This window comes from Rutidosis leptorrhynchoides, chromosome 7, assembly GCF_046630445.1.
Source record: "Rutidosis leptorrhynchoides isolate AG116_Rl617_1_P2 chromosome 7, CSIRO_AGI_Rlap_v1, whole genome shotgun sequence".
Classification (NCBI taxonomy): Eukaryota; Viridiplantae; Streptophyta; class Magnoliopsida; order Asterales; family Asteraceae; genus Rutidosis; species Rutidosis leptorrhynchoides.
In genome coordinates, this window is record NC_092339.1 from 31,491,726 (window position 1) to 31,510,624 (window position 18,899).

Genomic DNA, 18,899 nt, shown 5'->3' on the forward strand with positions numbered 1-18,899 from the left:
AGATAATATCGGCTCTTATCTTGCTCAACCAATCCATACTGACGATCACGTCAAAACTTCCCAGTTTGATGGGTATCAAGTCAATTTCGAAATCTGCACCAGCTATGATGATAATAGCTCCACGACTAATATGGTCAACTTTTTCAAGTTTACCGTTGGCGACCTCGACAAGCATACTCTCTTTTAACGGGACTAATGACCAATTAATCTTATCGCAAAAATGTCTACATACATAACTTCTATCCGCACCAGTATCAAACAAGACAGAAGCTAAAAGATTGTTGATTTTGAATATACCTGTCACCAAGTCGGGTTTTCGCGTGCGTCCCTTGCATTAACATTGAAAGCTCTAGAACGCGGTGGTCCGCCATCTTTTTGCTTATTTGGACACGCATTTCTGAAATGGCCTGTCTGCCCGCATTCGTAACACTTCCTTGGCCCTGTGGGGTTCGGCCTCCCATTCAAAGTGGTGACCTTGCAGTCTTTTCCGATATGCCCAGCCCGTTGGCACTTCTCACACACAACATTACAATACCCAGTATGGTGCTTGTAGCACCGCTTGCATTGTGGTAAGGTTCCTTTGTAGTTTGGGTTGGAGTTGGTGTTGTTGTTGGGGTTGGGGTTTCCACCGTTGTTGTTTCCCCTAAAACCCTCATGTAGTTTCGCCGGGTTCTGATCATAGTTCTTTCCCCCGTTGTTGTTGTTATTGTGGTTATCCCATTTGCGTTTCTCACTAGTACCCGCTTCAGACTTAGTTTTCTCCGGTTCATTGATGGTTATCTGATTCATTAAAGTATGCGCCATGTGCATCGCTTAGGGAACATTTAGTGGTTTGGATGAGGTGACGTTTCCCTTAATGCTCTTAGGGAGTCCCCAGAAGTATCTCTCCATTCGCTTGAATTCTGGGGTGACCATTGTCGGACACATCAGGGCTAGTTCTAAAAATCTCCTGTTGTAACTATCAAGGTCGTTCCCAACGGCCTTTAACTGCATGAATTCCATCTCCATCTTTTGTATTTCGGTTCTCGGACAATACTCCTCAATCATGGCACACTTAAATGCTTCCCATGGCATAGCATATGCCTCATCAATGCCTTTCGCTTGAGCTAACGTGTTTCACCACGTTAGTGCGCCGTCAGATAGCGTGCAAGAAGCAAATTTGGTTTTGTTGTCCTCCGAACAGTTGCTAACTCGGAATACTGATTCAAGTTTCTCGAACCATCTGGTGAGACCAACTGGTCCCTCAGTGCCGCTGAAGTTATGTGGTTTGCAGCTCTGGAATTCCTTGTAAGTACACCCATTTCGAACGGGTGGGATAACCGGTGGTGGTGGCGGTGGAGCTTGGAGGTTTCTTTCTGCTAGGGCTATGGCTACACGTTCTTGGATCATCTCTTCAATTTGAGCAGCAGTAGGTGTGGATCGACCGTTAGCCATGGTGTTCTATACAAACATTTTGACTCAAGTCAAAATCCAGCATTCAATATATCATAATATAGTATATAACAACCAACATGTAAACAACACAACACATGTTAATTAAGTAACGCAAGTTGATACAAGTACCGCAAAACACCATACAGTAACGTAAATAGAACACTTGTGCAAAAAGTAACATCACAAAGTTTCCATTCATTAATAATAAGTTTCATACATCATGATAGATTCGTACAATACATAAGTGAAATATGAAACTACAACTAGATTACATCGTGAAATCTAATACAAAAGGTCCTACGGTGAAGGTGGGTGTAGGATGTCTAAAACCTGAGCCAACTGCTCCTCGAGCTCAGTAACCCGAGATCGGAGGATTTCCACCTCCCTTGTCAATTCCTTGACAGTGGGAGCTGGTGGGGCGGGCGGGTGGTGCTGGTGGTGCAGGTGGGGCCGGTGGAGCGGATGGTGCAGACCGCACGAAACGGGGTGCAGATGTCCTGGCTCCAGAAATAGTCAGTACGTAACGGGGAACCTTACGTATCTGTGGGTCGGCAGGGTACGGCACAAGCCGTTTACGGGCAGTAACCCTCCGACGCCGACCAAAAACGTCAGTGAAAGCACGACCTCCATTCACCCCTGGAATGACGGTGCCATCAGGACGGTACCGCTTCTTCGGCGGGGTGGAGGGTGCCTGTATAGGTACGTCATCAAGGTTCTCTTCGTCGGAGTCACTGGAGCCATCTGTAGAGGAGTCATCGGATGAAGGATCATCAGAATCATGCGGTGGTAACACGGGTGGCTGAACTGGTCGTCCATGAGCGGCCATCATCTGTCTGTATCTGAATGGCGGAATCGGCACTAAACGTCCATTAGGAGCGCGTCGGCACGACATGCGCATATGGTTACGGAATGGCCCTTCCCCGAACTCCGCGAGAATCACAACACCACCGATGCGGGGTTGTGGCTCCGAGGGTCCGAGAGCAGACGGAGCTGGAATCTCCGTATGGTCCACGTGTCCGTCAATAGTAGCCACTGGTGCAGGCGGCTGGCTGCTAGTCCCGGAAGATGAAGCGCCGGGGTCACTCGTGCGTATCGGGATCGGTGGATCGGCAACGGTGGTAGGTGGGGTAGCTGAAGAGTCTAAACTACCCAAAACGATAGCAGGTGGAACATCCGACATCTGAACAAGGAAAAATAAATTTTCTATGTCAGTAAGTCATAAAGCAAGCACGTATTAGGCCAACAGTTTAAATCATGTATAACAATAAGTAGCATGGCAATAATAACGAATCGTACGGAAGTAGCATGCAATCGAAAGCAAGTAATATCATATAGTGGTGAAATCATGTAATATCATACGGCATATAGCAGTAAAAGTAAGCAGCAGCATGCAGTAAGTTCAGCGGAAACAAGTAAACTAGCAAGTTGAAGATTAGTCATATTAGTGAATCCTACTCGGTCGGTCTTAGACTCACTAATTCATCCTAATTCCCTACAACCAACGCTCTGATATCAAATGTGATGCCCCGTACAAAACCATCGTGTACGAATCATCAACAACAGGATCATTACAAGGTTAAGTACTACATGCTGTAATAAAAGAAGTTGCATTCACGATAAAAAGATGACGTCATAACCGACATCAATTGTTTTACACCAATAGTATGCTTCTACGAATAGCAAGCATGAATAAATGTATGTGACCCTTAGGTCGTTACAAAACATAGTTCAAATGTATTAAAGTTTGAATGCAGTTAAACAGTTCATGTGGTGATAACACTAGAGCAGCGGGTGTCTACGGCAAGACTAGCACGACAGCGGAAGCAAATAACCTTAAGCACCTGAGAAAAACATGCTTAAAAACGTCAACACAAAGGTTGGTGAGCTATAGTTTAAGTATAACAGTATGTAAGGTAGGTCACGAGATTTCAGTGCTACAAAGAGCGTTTCAAAACAGTATGATAAAGTATATGTTAACCGTGGGCACTTGGTAACTAACTTAACGTTTATACCCCCTGAAAGTACACTTGGCAAGTGCGTATGTTTACGAAGTATTAAACACTCGTTAAATGCTAGTGCGACTTGCCCTAGTGGGGATGTCAAACCCTATGGATCCATATCTAAGATTCGCGTTCATGGTTCAAAAACCAACGATTAAACGTTACCGAGCTAAAGGGAATGTTTATGCCGTTGTATAACCCACACATATATAAGTTTAAGTACTCGTGCCTAGTATGTAAAACATAAAATCCACATGTATTCTCAGTTCCCAAAATAAGTTAAAGTAAAAAGGGAATGCTATAACTCACAATGATAAAGTAGCGGTAAAGTATGACTCGGAAAGTAAGCAAGTAATGAAGGTTGTCCAAACGGGTCCTCAACCTAAGTCAAATAGTACTAAGTAAGTAAATCGTCCGAAAAGGTTTAAAAGTATGTAAATAAGGTCTTAAGGGTCATCATCATTCATCATTTAACAAAAGGTGTAAAGTAGGTTTCGTTCATGAAAGTAGTTTAAAACAAAGGCTGACTTCAGTCAGTCACCACGGCCTCTACCCTTACTGAATTAAGGTGAGACCATTGGCCATGGCTCCGTATATGAGTCCTTTAAGTGTGGTAAAATTTACAGAAGCAAACTCGTCTTCGTTTGACCGTGGCGAAGGTCTAAGTGCGAGTAGGTCAGAAATTTCTGCACAACGTTAAAAGGACATAGTGACGATCGGAGGGCCATAAATCCTAAACCGTAACTCGGATTAAGTCGAGTCCTATATGAAAAGTTATCTACTCGAAAAGATCTATCTGAAAATCATGGTTACAGTAGCCCAGGTGTACTGGTATGTTACAGAAACCAGAAAACAGTAGGTAGGAGACAGAAAGCAGTAAAATAATGGGTTCCGGTGAGTTTGGTGCTTGATGTTCATCATGGTTCTCATCCTTGATGCCTATAGCTTCAAGTGTACAACTCATTGATATGTTTACATCATCTTTATCATGGTTTGACCATCATAACCCAAGTGTAAGTCTAAGACATGAAGCACAACTCACTTAAGAGTTGTATGAAGTTTGATGAACCAAAGTTACATCAAAGTCTTAGATCTAACACATACATGAACTTTAAAACTAATAATAAGTTACAAACTTGAAAGTGAACTTATGAAATCAAGATCTTAAGTTGTAGAACATAGTTCTTTAGTTTGATCTTGAAGATCCAAGACTCAAAAGTCTAGATCAAGCATAAGTATACAAAGTTATATTTAAAGAAAACTTATTTGTGTGTTCTTGAACTTTCAAGTTAACTTTAGTTCAAGATTAATGAGATCAAGGTTAACTAGTAACACTTGACCAATAACAACCAACAACATGAAAATAAAGTGTATAAAATGAAGAAGTAAACTAAGTAAACAAGTAATTTGTTCATGGTTGTTCATACTTTAAAGATTCAACCAAAGTTTGATCTTTAAGAAAAGTAAATCTTAAGTTTACTTCAAGAACTACAAGTATGATTTTAATCAACACATGAACTTGCAATCTTTAAAGAAAGTACATGTAGAACATAACTAGTGAGTTATGTTCTTGAGTGTTCTTGTAAATACAAGATAAATGGAGAATCAAACTAAGGAGTTTGATTCTTGTAACATGTAAGTAAGTAACTAACACCAACATTAACAACTAGTAAGTAATTAAACAATAATTAAGTAAGCAACAACAAGTAACAAAAGATGATGATGATTCATGTGTGTGCTTCGGTTTTGGCAAGAAAAGAAGAGAAGAAACAAGTTCAAGTTACTTACAATCTTTTAGAGAAAAAGAGAGAAAATATGAGAGAAAAGTGAAGTATTAGTGTGTGTTTGTAATGAGAGAATGGAGATACAAGTGATAAGTAAATAAAAAAAAAAATTTGAACACTCCCCCTAGCTAACCAAAACCGATGGTTTTCACATGTGGGGAGGGGGGAGGAGTTTGTTCACTAGTTCATGCAAGTTAAAGGTTCAAAAGTTGGATAATAGGGGTGATTGCATGGGAATGAACAAGTAATTTGATTCTTTACTAAGTTAACTAACTAGTTGCATCATAAGGTGATACTTACACATTAAAATGGGTTAATGAGTCCATGAAAGAAGTAGGGTGGGCTAATCAAGTCCAATAACACTTAATAAAGGCCCAAGTTCAATTAAAAGCCCAAGTATGTATGTAATTAACAAGTAAACCCAAATAAAGCCCAAGTAATTAACTAACAACCTTAGTTAATTAAGATGATTAATAAAACTTAATCATGAATGTAAATAATACTTGAAAATATTATTCGTGTAAGTTTCGCGTGTCACAAAGACGTTTCGGGCAATCATGGCAACAAGTAAATGTAATATCGTACATTCGTTTAATCACACGTATTAATAATAATTATTATTAATAAATAAACGTTAGAAAATCCAGGGTCGTTACACTTTAACATTTCTTTAACTAACCCCTCGTTATTTTACACCAAATAATACCGACAGATATATTAATATAGTAGAGTATATCAAATATAATGTGTACAATATATAAAGCACAAAGTACTACTGTAAAAAATAAGTGGGTCCCATGAGTGTTTTGTTTAGTGATCGTTGCAAGGATGGCTGGCGAGCTACTTGGCTCACATGAGCAATTAACCCTTACATACTAAAAGGGGTGGGAAAGTCTGTCGTTCACTCGTTTGACACCCACCCCTCTTCAAAATCCGGTCAAAACGACATTGACCAAAAATCCCACACAGAAACTGCAAAATACCCCCCTTAACTATAATCAACATACAAAAACTACCTCAAACTTCAGGGGGTAAAACAGAAATTTTCTCAACTAAAATAAAAACTCCACCCAACCACTTCGATACCCCGTATCTTCCTCATCGCCCCGAGTTAAATTACACCGACCACACCGTTAAGCTCGAAATAATTTTATGAACAAAACGAAACTAGGTACGTTCAAAACGGACACTTTTTAAAAAAACGCTAAACACAACGACAGCCCAGTATCTTCCCGCTAGCCGCGAGTTAAATTTGTTCGACAACAACGTCATACTCGAAAAAAAATTATGAACAAAACGAAAAAAGTGCGTTCGAAACGGGCACTTTTTAAAAAACGCTAAACACAACGACATCTCGTATCTTCCTTCTCGTCGCGAGTTAAATTTTTTCACCAGCACCGTTAGACTCGAAATATTTTTATCAACAAAACGAAACTAACTACGCTCGAACCCGGCATATTTTAAAAAACACTAAAGACAACAACACCTAAAACGGCGGTTAACACATGGGCCGTTTTCCCTTGTGTAAATACATAAAGCTATGTTAAATATGAATATGCAATCCGAAAGCCCCCCGCCGCATCGCGCAGGCCGAACCCGGACTAGTTTAGCTAATGTTAACGTGCAATTTGATGGGAGATAAGAAGTGGCCTAAAGATGCTAGTAAATCTGATCTTAAGCCAGATACATAAAAACTCCGTACATAAATAAATAAATAAATAAATACTAGTATCAACGAAAAAAAAATAGGGTAATGATATGTATACAACCCAAAATTGTTACGTACACAACCATCATGCTTTACAGTGTTGTATTGTATATCACTGTAAAGCATGATGGTTGTGTACATAATAATTTTGAGTTGTGTACATATCACTTCCCAAAAAAAATATGTAATTGGACCTTTTCACACCCTTACGGGAATATGTTTAGTAACACATAACACAAACAATTCAAACCCAAAAGTCCAAAACATAATATTGTAACATTTTGCATTGTTTAAATTTAAATACTAGAATTAGTAGAGTTCATCTTCTATTGACATCTACATCTACATCTACATTAATATTAAAAAGAAACGAGTTGCTCATCTTTACAAGCATATATTGAATTAAGAAATGTCTTTTAAAAGTCAGCTAAATTAATAGTTTCTGGTGGACACCAAACCAAAACCCTTGATCCTGATGACGATGATTATTTTTGGTATATCTCAGTGATCCATATGGCATTATCTCCTTCTGTTACACTGGGTAATCTGTACAATATACATATACATACATAATACATAAAAGTGATTAAAACAACAAAATTATACAATTCCTACCTATATACTTGTGAACAGATGGGTTCAGGTTATGTTTTTTTGTCTTTAACGGGTCAACTAAAAGAATGGGTTAAAAGAAGTTGCCCAAAGTGTGTACTTCTAAAGCATGTAATTTATATAAACCCCTAAATCATCATCATCATTTCATTAACAAAAGTACCATAACTGAAATACTACAACCTTTGTAAATCATATTTGACATTGACATTAATTAATTATTTAATTACTAATTATAAAAATAAACAAGTATGCTGAAAAATATGGATTATGCACAATGGCTAATCGATGATGTACGGTCATCAGTAAACTCTCATACGCCTGATAACGAGAATATGAAATCTTCCGGATTGAAAGCATAGTTGCGAAATCTGATGTTTTTTCACATGATTTCTGGCATGTAAAAGTCACCAGCCGAACGATGCTTCATGTTGATAAGTGGCTTTTGTTCTTATTAACTTCTCAAGGTTTGACCAACTCTTTGACTTATAATGACCCAACTGCATGAGATAATCAGCTAATGGATGCAAATCAAAGTCCCACATATAAGAATGTGTTACTTTACAAACATGTCACGTCAAAACTTTGAATTTAATACGGGTTTGTAACTTGCAGGCAGATCTAAGGTAGCAAACGTTACAACAATTGCACCGTATATTGACCACAACTCTACAAGGCAAGTGCAAGGGCACTTCTTGTGATAAGTGACTATTGTTCATTTAGTTCATCGCGGTTAGCACGCCCCAAAGACTGATGTCTTTCAAACTCTTGTTGTTTCAATAATCTTGAAAGGTCAGCCTTTAGCTGTTAAAATTCTTTTAGTTTCTTGTATAGTTTGAGTACAAATTGATTGGTTTTTAGGGTCTTTCATTTGTATGCTTGCTTATAGTATCTTATCCTTTCTCTTTGTGGAAAATCAGTAACTATAAGAACATTGAGATGTCAACTTCAATTAGACCACTTAAGAACAGAGTTTGAAATTAGTAAACAAGACTTTACTTCCTTTATCTTTACCAAACTCACTACTCTGGGCGTAATTGGTCGCGACTTTGGAAGAAGAAAATCGGCGACTCAAGGGTTAATCCGGGTTTAATAGGATTAGATTTTTTATACATTTAAATAATAAATTTTAAAATTGTGTAAATATAGAAAAAAAAACCATAAACATAGACTTTAGTAAAATTATATAAAAACATAAACGTAATTGTTCATTTGTTCAAAAAATCTATAATTTTATTTTAAATTCACGTCGCAAACTACAGTTGAATGTTCCTGATACATATCTCGTATTTTCTCAAAATATTTGTAGCTTAATGATGTTACTAGAACAGCTATCGAGTTTCCTTTTCCTTTTGCGATAGTAAAAGATTCCATTGTCTCTATTTTTGGAATAAGGTTATTGTCTAACGAATAAGCGACTACATGGTCTGGTATAGCCCGATTCGATGTAAATTTAGCATTAGCGAAAACAGTTGCAATTCTAGGATCAAAGGTTATGACTTGAATATCAATTTTTACATCTGATTTCGCTAGATATGCATCATAGTATCTGGTTAAAAGATCCCAGCCAGAATTCGAGGGCAACAACAATTACCTACCAATAAAGTGAAAAACTTTATCCTTTTCTGGAAAGAGATTTGCTAATTCTTGTTCGAATGATTTTATCAATAACAAAGACTGGATGTGATAAAATTGTGCTTCATTTTAAAAATCAGATGAAGATACACAAAAGATGATGAATTTCCTGGGAGCCGTCAGTAAAACTCAAAACATTTGTTATTTCTTAACTACATAATATAATTATTGATGGGTGTACCTAAAACAAAAAGTCAAGTATATCAATCAAAACGCGAAATGTATATACCTGGCCAAAATGCTGTAGCATCAATGCGAGGAGTTGAAAATTTGGAAACAGAGAAGACTAAAAACAGATGAAACAAAAAACAAAATCTCCAACCAACTTCCACATTTTCCTATATACCAGAACTTTATTATTTTATTATTAGAATGGAAGAAAAGAAATAAGAGAAGAAAAAATTTATATATATATATATATATATATATATATATATATATATATATATATATATATATATATATATATATATATATATATATATATATATATAGGGGCAGGATCAATGGGGAAGTAACCAATCGGGGGGAAGCGGGGGGAAGCAAAAAAAAAAAAAAATTTCGTTTTTTTTTTTTTGAATTTTTTTTTCCGGCATCAAGATCACACGAAAATATGAACATTTAGAAGAGACACTTCGTGATGAATGTTATTATTTAGGCGGAAAAATGATCGACAAAAATAACATTCAAGATAATATTGTTCGTGAAGAATATGAACGTTTTTTTTATGTTTTGTGAAGTAAAATTTAGCCCGATTTAGAGTTTAGGGTTTAGGGTTTAGGGTTTGGTGTTTTGGGTTTATCCATAAACCCTAAACCCTAAACTCTAAACCGTTCGTGTTAAAAACTCAATCTAAACCCTAAATCTAAACCCTAAACCCTAAATTTCTAAACCCTAATATCTAAACCCTATAAACCCTAATATCTAAACCCCAATAGCTAAAACCTCAAAATACGCTCGAAAAACACGATAATTGTTATATATTACTTCTTCGAGCGTTTTCCCGCCAAAATAAAAACATTTATCACAAAGTGTCTCTACTAAATGTTCATATTTTCATCTCATCTATAATGTTCGTGAACAAAGTTTTTTCAAAAAACGAAAAAAAAAGTTTTTGCTTCCCCCCGAATGGTTACTTCCCTCTTGATCCTACCACTATACATATATATATATATATATATATATATATATATATATATATATATATATATATATATATATATATATATATATATACATAGAGAGGGAAGACTTTCTCTAGCCTTGGAGTGTTTCACTCGGGAGGAGAAATGACTTCTCTTTATTCTAGGGTAGAGGAAGGATTGTAATGCGGAATAAAGGGATCGATGGCTTAAACAATAAAGATAGATAAATTGTTAAACCTTCACGGTTTAACCCGAAGAACCTTCTCGGTTCAATATAACAGAAAACTTTCTCGGTTTACTAACCTTCTCGGTTTACTTATTCTTTTTATAACTTAATCAACAAAACTGATGAAGCTGAAAACTAACGTCAACATAAATATACGGGAACATAATAAACGATAACTTTAAACTTTAAAGATAAGGACAACAAGAGTTTGAATGTTATCACAACTCTTGACTTAGCTCTTTAATCCCACGTGCATACTATAGCCTAATTTAATTCTTGGGGCAAATTTGAAGAAAGCCAAGTTCTTGATTATCACATATCTTATTTCGGCCCACACATCCTTGGTTCAACTTCCAAGTATGAACAGCCCACTAAATTATTAAACTAAGTCCACCTGGATCGTACGGATATGCATCATCCTCCCCTTCTTCGAGAAGACTCGTCCTCGAGTCTAAATCATCGCAAGACAAATCACAAACATTAAAAGTGACCAAATAATTGTAACTACCCGAAAGTTCATTCTTGTATGCATTATCGTTAAACTTTTCTAACACATGAACCTGTGGCTTAAGCTTTTCTCCAACGGCATTACGTCCACCAATTAACTTATGGACAACATTAAGAGCCTTAAATTCAACCAAGCCTAAACAAAATTCAAGTTTCCTATTGCTTTGAACTTGAATGTCATCGGACTTAGTGAAACCAAACATTTTAAACTCTTCTTCCAACATAGCATGTGTAGCACTTATTTGGGAATCCTTGATATAGATAGAAGAATCATCATCTTCTTCTTCGTGACCAAATTCTTCAACAACATTCTCTTCTTCTTCCTCAACGTCAGTATCATAAATAGGTAAGGTGTCTTCAATCACACAAGGTTCGGTAACATACTCCACGTTAAAAACTTGATCAACCGAATCAACAAATTCATCTGATTGAGCCTCTCTTGAAAATTCAAGATTTTCAAGCTTCATCTCTATATCACGCAAGAGATTTTTCATATCTTACAACTCTTGAATCTTGCGATTCAGTCTCTCGATCTCAGTTTGTTTAGCCATGCCTGAAATCTGATACCACATAATGCGGAATAAAGGATCGATGGCTTAAACAATAGAGATAATAAATTGTGAACTCAAAATAAACAAACCTCGCGTCTGTTTATAGCTCACGAAAGAGATAAAGCCTCTAAGGCATTTAACAACTTTTACTTTCTTTATTAAACTCCAATATCATCACTATATATATAGTGGCTAGATAACAAGATAAGCTAATACGGAGTACTAAATAACTAACATCAAGAAAGTAGGAACCGACTACTTTCTTTGATAATAGATAAACATAGAATAACTAATCATAAAAATATTAACTTATGGATAAACATGAAACTCTAAAACTCCTAGTATGCTTGCAATTTAAACGGAAGCATTATCTGACCACCATATTACCCGATTCCCCTTCGCATGCTCTTCGGCCCAAATACTATCAAATACTTGGCCAGCTTTTGTGATGGATTTGGGCCTGTTGTTGGACTTGGATTTTTACAATCAACACATAATTCTGCATCAGATTGTCTACGTCTCACCTCCCTCATACCCTACACATGTGGGATTGGGTTTTGTTGTTGTTGTTGTTGTAATGACTATTTTGTATTTACAGCTCTCAACAAGTCAATGCTTTGTGACAGTCACATCAGGTTACCAAAACAATTACATGTAATTATTTATTAATTGAGAGATATCGATCAAACATAAGTGGTCAATGTTTTATCATTATATAGACAAAAGACGATTCCCGGTTGGAGCCTAGTTTGTCACCTACCTGTCTGTCCTCCGACAGTAACGCATTAATCGTATCGTATGTATGAGGAATCGAAAAAAGTTTCTTACATTAGAATCTAAATAATAGCTTTGAGAAAATACCACACGTCTCTATAAGTACTTGTTGATAGCATGTCATTTCTTTTGAACAAGATAACCAACCAACTAACTAAGGATAGTTCTAACAGTCATAAACAAGATAGTGAGTACCAAGTAAACTCAACAACTTAAACAAGGTAAGTTTTCTAATAAACTGAAACGGAAACATTTAAAGATTAGGATAGAGAAAAATTACTCGATTGTCAAGTCCATCTATTGAACAAAGAAAGGGTCACGAACAATAGAGGATAAATTAGTCCTTGTGGCAACCTTCCCACCATTAATAGGAATTAAACTTCCAACATGATTAAAGACATTAAACACCTTAGACCTGGTAACATACCCAAAATTCTCTAAATTGTTAACCCTTTCTGAAATCGGATCATACAGAACTAGTTGTTTATAATCCTTCTCCAACAAAATCTCACCTTTTAATCCACACCCCAATAGTCTGACAAACCTAGTTTCTTGAAGTTCAAATGACGTATATTTCGTCCACACTCCATATTCTTTCATCGCCCGCACCTCAAACATGGTCACCCCAGACACAAGACTTAACCAACCGATCACTGCTAGTGATTCCTTTATTGCTACAACATGCCAATCAACATTCAAATTATCTCCAATATGTCCAGTAAATTCATACTTGGGTGGCATTATAAAATTAAACACCTCCTCACGAAGATCAAAACACACAATCAATTTCGTATGATGATTATCCACAACGCTAACGGCATCCCAATAAAACTTCCCATTAAAAAAAACTCTACATGCCGACTCAACGATTATAAAACCAACAATAGTGTTAATCTTAATCTCCCTCCATGAATTGGTACTCAACGAGTATATCTCAACTTGCTTCATCGAATAACCATTATGCAAAATCCTCAACACCTTGTAATCCTTTATAACATCATCAAACCCAAAACCTAACACAACCGCTGATGGACGATATCCAGAATGATCAATAGGCGAAATAGGCAAGTCTTTAAAAACCCTAGTAGCAGGATTCCATAACAGAATAACCGAACCAAGTGGCAAAATACTCAAACAAATCAACCCGTTACAGCTCCCGCAAACATATAACGGTTTCAAAACGTGGATTTCAATTGGGATTTTGATTGATTTGTATGAAAAATCAGATAAGATCAAACCAACGGTACAAACAGATGGGGAAGCTGAGATGGAGGATTCTGTAAGTGTAAAAAGGAAAGCTGGATCTGAAAGGGTGGATTGATTATGAAAAAAATGTTTGGAGATGAAATTAGGGTTTTGAAAAAGGGCGTACCATGATTTGGAAATAGATTTGAAACGGAGAATGTATCTTGTAGGAACACGCAACAGGATATCGATGATTACATCTTCTGGCACCTCTAACAGGATATCGATGATTACGTCTTCTGGCACCTCTTTCGACATTGAGATTCTTCAATAGATTTAGGGTTTTTAGGGTTTCTGATCAACTATTTATATATATATATATATATATATATATATATATATATATATATATATATATATATATATATATATATATATATATATATATATATATAAATTGTGGTAAATGGTGTCAACCTATGATTGGTTGGCACCACTTCTTTTTTTTTTCTTTTTTTTTCAAAACATGATTTGCCCAACACCCCTAAATCACTAACCCAATACCATCCGGATCCCCTGACCCGCTCCACATACCCGACCCGCATACCCGCTACTGTAGCTACAGTACCTGATGCAGGTACGGTTGGTAATAGGCCTGTAGGAGGTAATGGGCCTGCGCAGCAGAAATTGTGCCAAGTGTATCAAAGGATATCCAGGAAAAATATTGGACTTAAAGATTATTTTGGGCTGGTGGAAACTTGGACGTGAAGCACAAGACAGAATCAGCTGCAGCAGCGATATAGAATTCTTCCAGGATTCTAAATATTTTTATTTAATTAGTTTATCTTTATCCTTATTTATTTAGCTATTTTAATTCAATAAGGACTCTAAGTCCATTAGCTTTTATAAATAGACAGCGTAGGGTATTTTTCCAGGGGATTCTTTTTTTTTTCTTTCATATTCTCGTGAATTAATAAAATGGCTTTAAGCCTTGTGTAACTATTCAGTGCAGCGTTCATCATTCTTGTTTAGCCACGATCTCAATCTTTACATTAAGTGGTATCAGGAGTCCAGGATGGCTGAACAACCTCGTCGTGGTGCTTACAGATCTGTAAGAATCAATGACCCTGATCCTTATGTTGAAATTGAACGGCTGTAAAAACGAATCGCTGAATTGGAGATGAATAACCATCGGGACGATGAAGATTCGGGGTCTGACTCTTCTTCCCATGGCCTTTGGGATGACAGAAACCCGTTCGCTAACCCAAGGGGTTATCGTAGAGGACATGACGATCCTTTGCGCAATCTTGGAATGAAGGTGGAGATCCCGGAATTCACAGGAACGATGCACACCGACGATTTTCTGGATTGGTTAAGCACCGATGAACGGGTGTTTGACATTAAGGATATCCCCGAACACCTTAAGGTAAAGCTTGTGGCGATTAAATTACGCAAACATGCTTCCTTGTGGTGGGATAATGTTCGAAAAAATAGGGCGTATGCCCGAAAATCAAAGGTAGAAACATGGGATAAGATGAAGAAACTCTTGCGCGCTAAATTCCTTCCTACAAATTATAGGCAAGAAGCGTTTCTCGAATATCATAACTTGCGGCAGAGAACCAAGAGTGTGGAAGAATTCATACAAGAGTTCGATCGCTCTCGTATGCGTTGTGATGTTCAAGAAGAGGAAGAACAGACCATAGCAAGGTTCTTGGGAGGTTTAAATTCTGAGATTTCGAATGTAGTATCCTTGCAGTCTTATTGGAGTTATGCGGATGTTTGTTGCCTAGCTCTCAAAGTTGAGAAACAACAGGGGAAAAATAAGGTGAAGGTTCCATTTAATCGAAGTTTCACACAACCGGTTGCTAAAACAGGACCAAGTGCACTTGAAAAGAGAAAAGAAACGGTCACGAGTTCAAGCCAAAATTCTAACACTCGAGGGCCTAAATGCTTTAATTGTCAAGGTTTTGGGCACTACTCGCGTGATTGTCCAAAAAGCAAGGAGGTGAATTATTGCTATGAATTTGATAATCCAAAATATGATATTGATGAGGAGACGGAACAACCCACTGATGAACTAGAAGAAGTGATCTACCTAGATCAAGGTGAATCGTTGGTAATCCGTAGGGCGTTGAAAACATCTCAGAGGACTGATGACGATCAGCTTTGGCTTCGAAACAATATTTTTGGCACCAAAGTCACCGCAAAAGGAAAGATATGCACGATGATTATCGATGGTGGTAGATGTGAGAATGCGGTGTCCACGGAGATGGTAGATAAATTAGGTTTACCTGCGGAGGATCATCCTGCACCCTATCAGTTAACTTGGCTAAAACGTGGGAATCACATCAAAGTCATGAAACGTTGCTTAGTTCAATTTTCAATCTGGAAAACATACAAGGATGAAGTGTGGTGTGAGGTTATTCCAATGGATGCGTGTCATCTTTTGTTGGGTAGACCATGGCAATTTGATAGGAATACGAAACATGATGGTTTTCGGAATACTTATAGCTTTGTGAAAGATGGTATAAATGTCACGCTCGCACCATTAGACTCCAGGAATGCTTCAGGGGCTGATTCTACAATTATTCTTAATCGGGCTGCGTTTGAAGATGAAGCGAAGCAACATTCTGTTACTTTTGCACTAGTAGTGCAAGAAGCTAATGCTCTTGCTCCTGACCCACCAGCGCAAGTGCAGCCCCTCCTGACCGAATTCACGGATATATTTCCCGAGGAGATACCAGCGGGCTTACCACTAATGAGAGAGATACAACACTGTATCGATTTCGTGCCAGGATCCGTTATCCCAAACAAGCCCGCATATAGGATGAACCCGAAAGAATATGAGGAACTACAACGCCAAGTTAATGACTTATTAGATAAAGGGCTGATCCGAGAGAGCATGAGCCCGTGTGCGGTGCCCGCACTACTCGTTCCGAAACATGGGGGTTCGTTCCGAATGTGCATCGATAGTAGAGCCGTTAACAAAATCACCATTAAGTACCGATTCCCTATTCCGTGTTTTGATGATCTTCTTGATCAACTACATGGTGCTACTGTTTTTTCAAAGATCGACTTAAGGAGCGGTTACCACCAAATAAGGATGCGCCCGGGTGATGAATGGAAAACCGCGTTTAAAACACGAGATGGGTTGTACGAATGGATGGTGATGCCGTTTGGTCTCTCTAACACGCCAAGCACCTTTATGCGCTTGATGAATCAGGTATTTAAGCCTTTTATTGGTCGTTTCGTTGTTGTGTATTTTGACGATATTTTGGTATATAGCCCTGATGAAGCACAACACCATGAGCATTTGCGTGAATTTTTCACTATTTTGAGAAGTCAGAAACTATACGCAAATAGTAAAAAGTGCAACTTCTTGGCTCACGGAGTGACTTTTTTGGGTTACATAATTTCGGGCAGTGGGATACGCATGGATGAATCTAAAATCGAGGCAATCACAAATTGGCCGATCCCATCTACTATGCACGAGATTCGAAGTTTTCATGGTTTGGCATCCTTTTACCGTCGTTTCATTCAAAATTTTAGCACGATTATAGCACCGGTTACCGAATGTCTGAAAGGTACTCGGTTTAGGTGGACTGATGAAGCAACAGCGGCGTTTAATGCATTGAAAGAAAAGGTAACTAATGCCCTGTGATGACCCGAAAATTTCTGATCAAATTTAAACTTAATCTTTGTATTATTAACATTTCCGACACGATAAGCAAAGTCTGTAATATTGATTCTCAAAATTTTTGAACTAATGTTATATATTCAGTTAACCTTTGACTATTGACCAACGATTCATGAACATCTATTTGAAAATAGATATATATATATATATATATATATATATATATATATATATATATATATATATATATATATATATATATATATATATATATATATATATATATATATTGCAATATGATGTTATGCGAGGTGTATATAAAAGCTTATATTTTTACTAGGAAAAACTTATTAAATACGATACAATTTTACACAAGATATTTATTTATTTATAGAATGGATATACTTAAACCTTGCTACAACACTTATAGGCAGTGTACCTAATCGTACAGTAGTGTAGTTTTTAGTAAGTCCAGTTCGTCCACATGGAATCTTTTAAACATAGCTTAACGCTATATTAGTTTTAATTTATAAAAATACATATATATATATATAAGTAATATTATTATTATAAAAGGGGGGTTTTACCGTTTAAAGGGGGATTTTAAAACTTTAGTCGCAGTTAAAACCTAATGTAAAATATTAAAAATAACTACAAGACTTAATTTAAAGCATAAAATAAATAACGATAATGAAATTGCAATAAATAAAAGTGCGATGAAATAAAATTGCGATAATTAAAAAGTACGATAATTAAAAGTACAATTAAATACAATAACAATAAATAAAAGTGCGATAATTAAAAGTGCAATTAAATACAATAACAATAAATAAAAGTGCGATAATTAGAAGTGCAATTAAATATAAAATAAAGGAAATTAAATATGAAATAAAAGAATTATGCTTATTTAAACTTCCGTAATCATGATGTTTGACGTGTTGATTTTAGTTTTATTCCCATGGGTTAATTGTCCTTTGTCCTGGATTATTCAATATGTCCGTCTGGTTTTTGTCCATAACAGTCCATCAGTCATAAATATAAAGTGCGAGTGTCCTCGTCAAGTTATCCTTATACCCGAAGTTAAATATTCCAACTAATTGGGGACTTAAACTGTAACAAGATTTTAGTACTTTGTTTAATAATTACACCAGGTTATCGACTGCGTGTAACCCAAGGTTTTAATACTTTTTATCAATTATGTCAAGTGTCCTTGTACATAATTTCACCCCTGTTTTAATAATTCCATAGACTATTAATCCATTCCCGTGTCCGGTTAAATGAACGATTATTCGTACATATAAATACCCCGCCCATCGTGTCCGATCGAGTGTATATGGTTATTTATAGGGACGTCCAATTGTAAATCTTTATATTAAAATTAACAAACTATCATTTAGTTAAACAAATATAAAGCTCATTAATAGCCCATAGTCTAATTTCCACAAGTGTCGTTCTTTTGTCCAAACCCCAATTATGGTACAAAGCCCAATTACCCAATTTTAGTAATTAGCCCAACATCATGATTACTTCGGATTAAATAAGCATAATAATAACTTAGCTACGAGACATTAAATTAAAAAGGTTGAACATAACTTACAATGATTAAAAATAGCGTAGCGTTACACGGACAGAATTTCGACTTACACCCTTACAACATTCGCTAACATACCCTTATTATTAGAAATTAAAATTAAAATTAAA

The 18,899-nt window shown here is 36.6% G+C and overlaps 1 protein-coding gene across 1 annotated transcript; it reads right to left on the reverse strand.

Moving 5' to 3' along the window:
- Nucleotides 1-12,551: 12,551 nt before the first annotated feature.
- Nucleotides 12,552-13,879, reverse strand: LOC139859084 (putative F-box protein At3g25460). The gene has a single exon (XM_071847897.1). It carries the CDS (start codon nt 13,877-13,879, stop codon nt 12,674-12,676), a length of 1,206 nt encoding a protein of 401 aa, XP_071703998.1. The 3' UTR covers nt 12,552-12,673.
- Nucleotides 13,880-18,899: the final 5,020 nt, after the last annotated feature.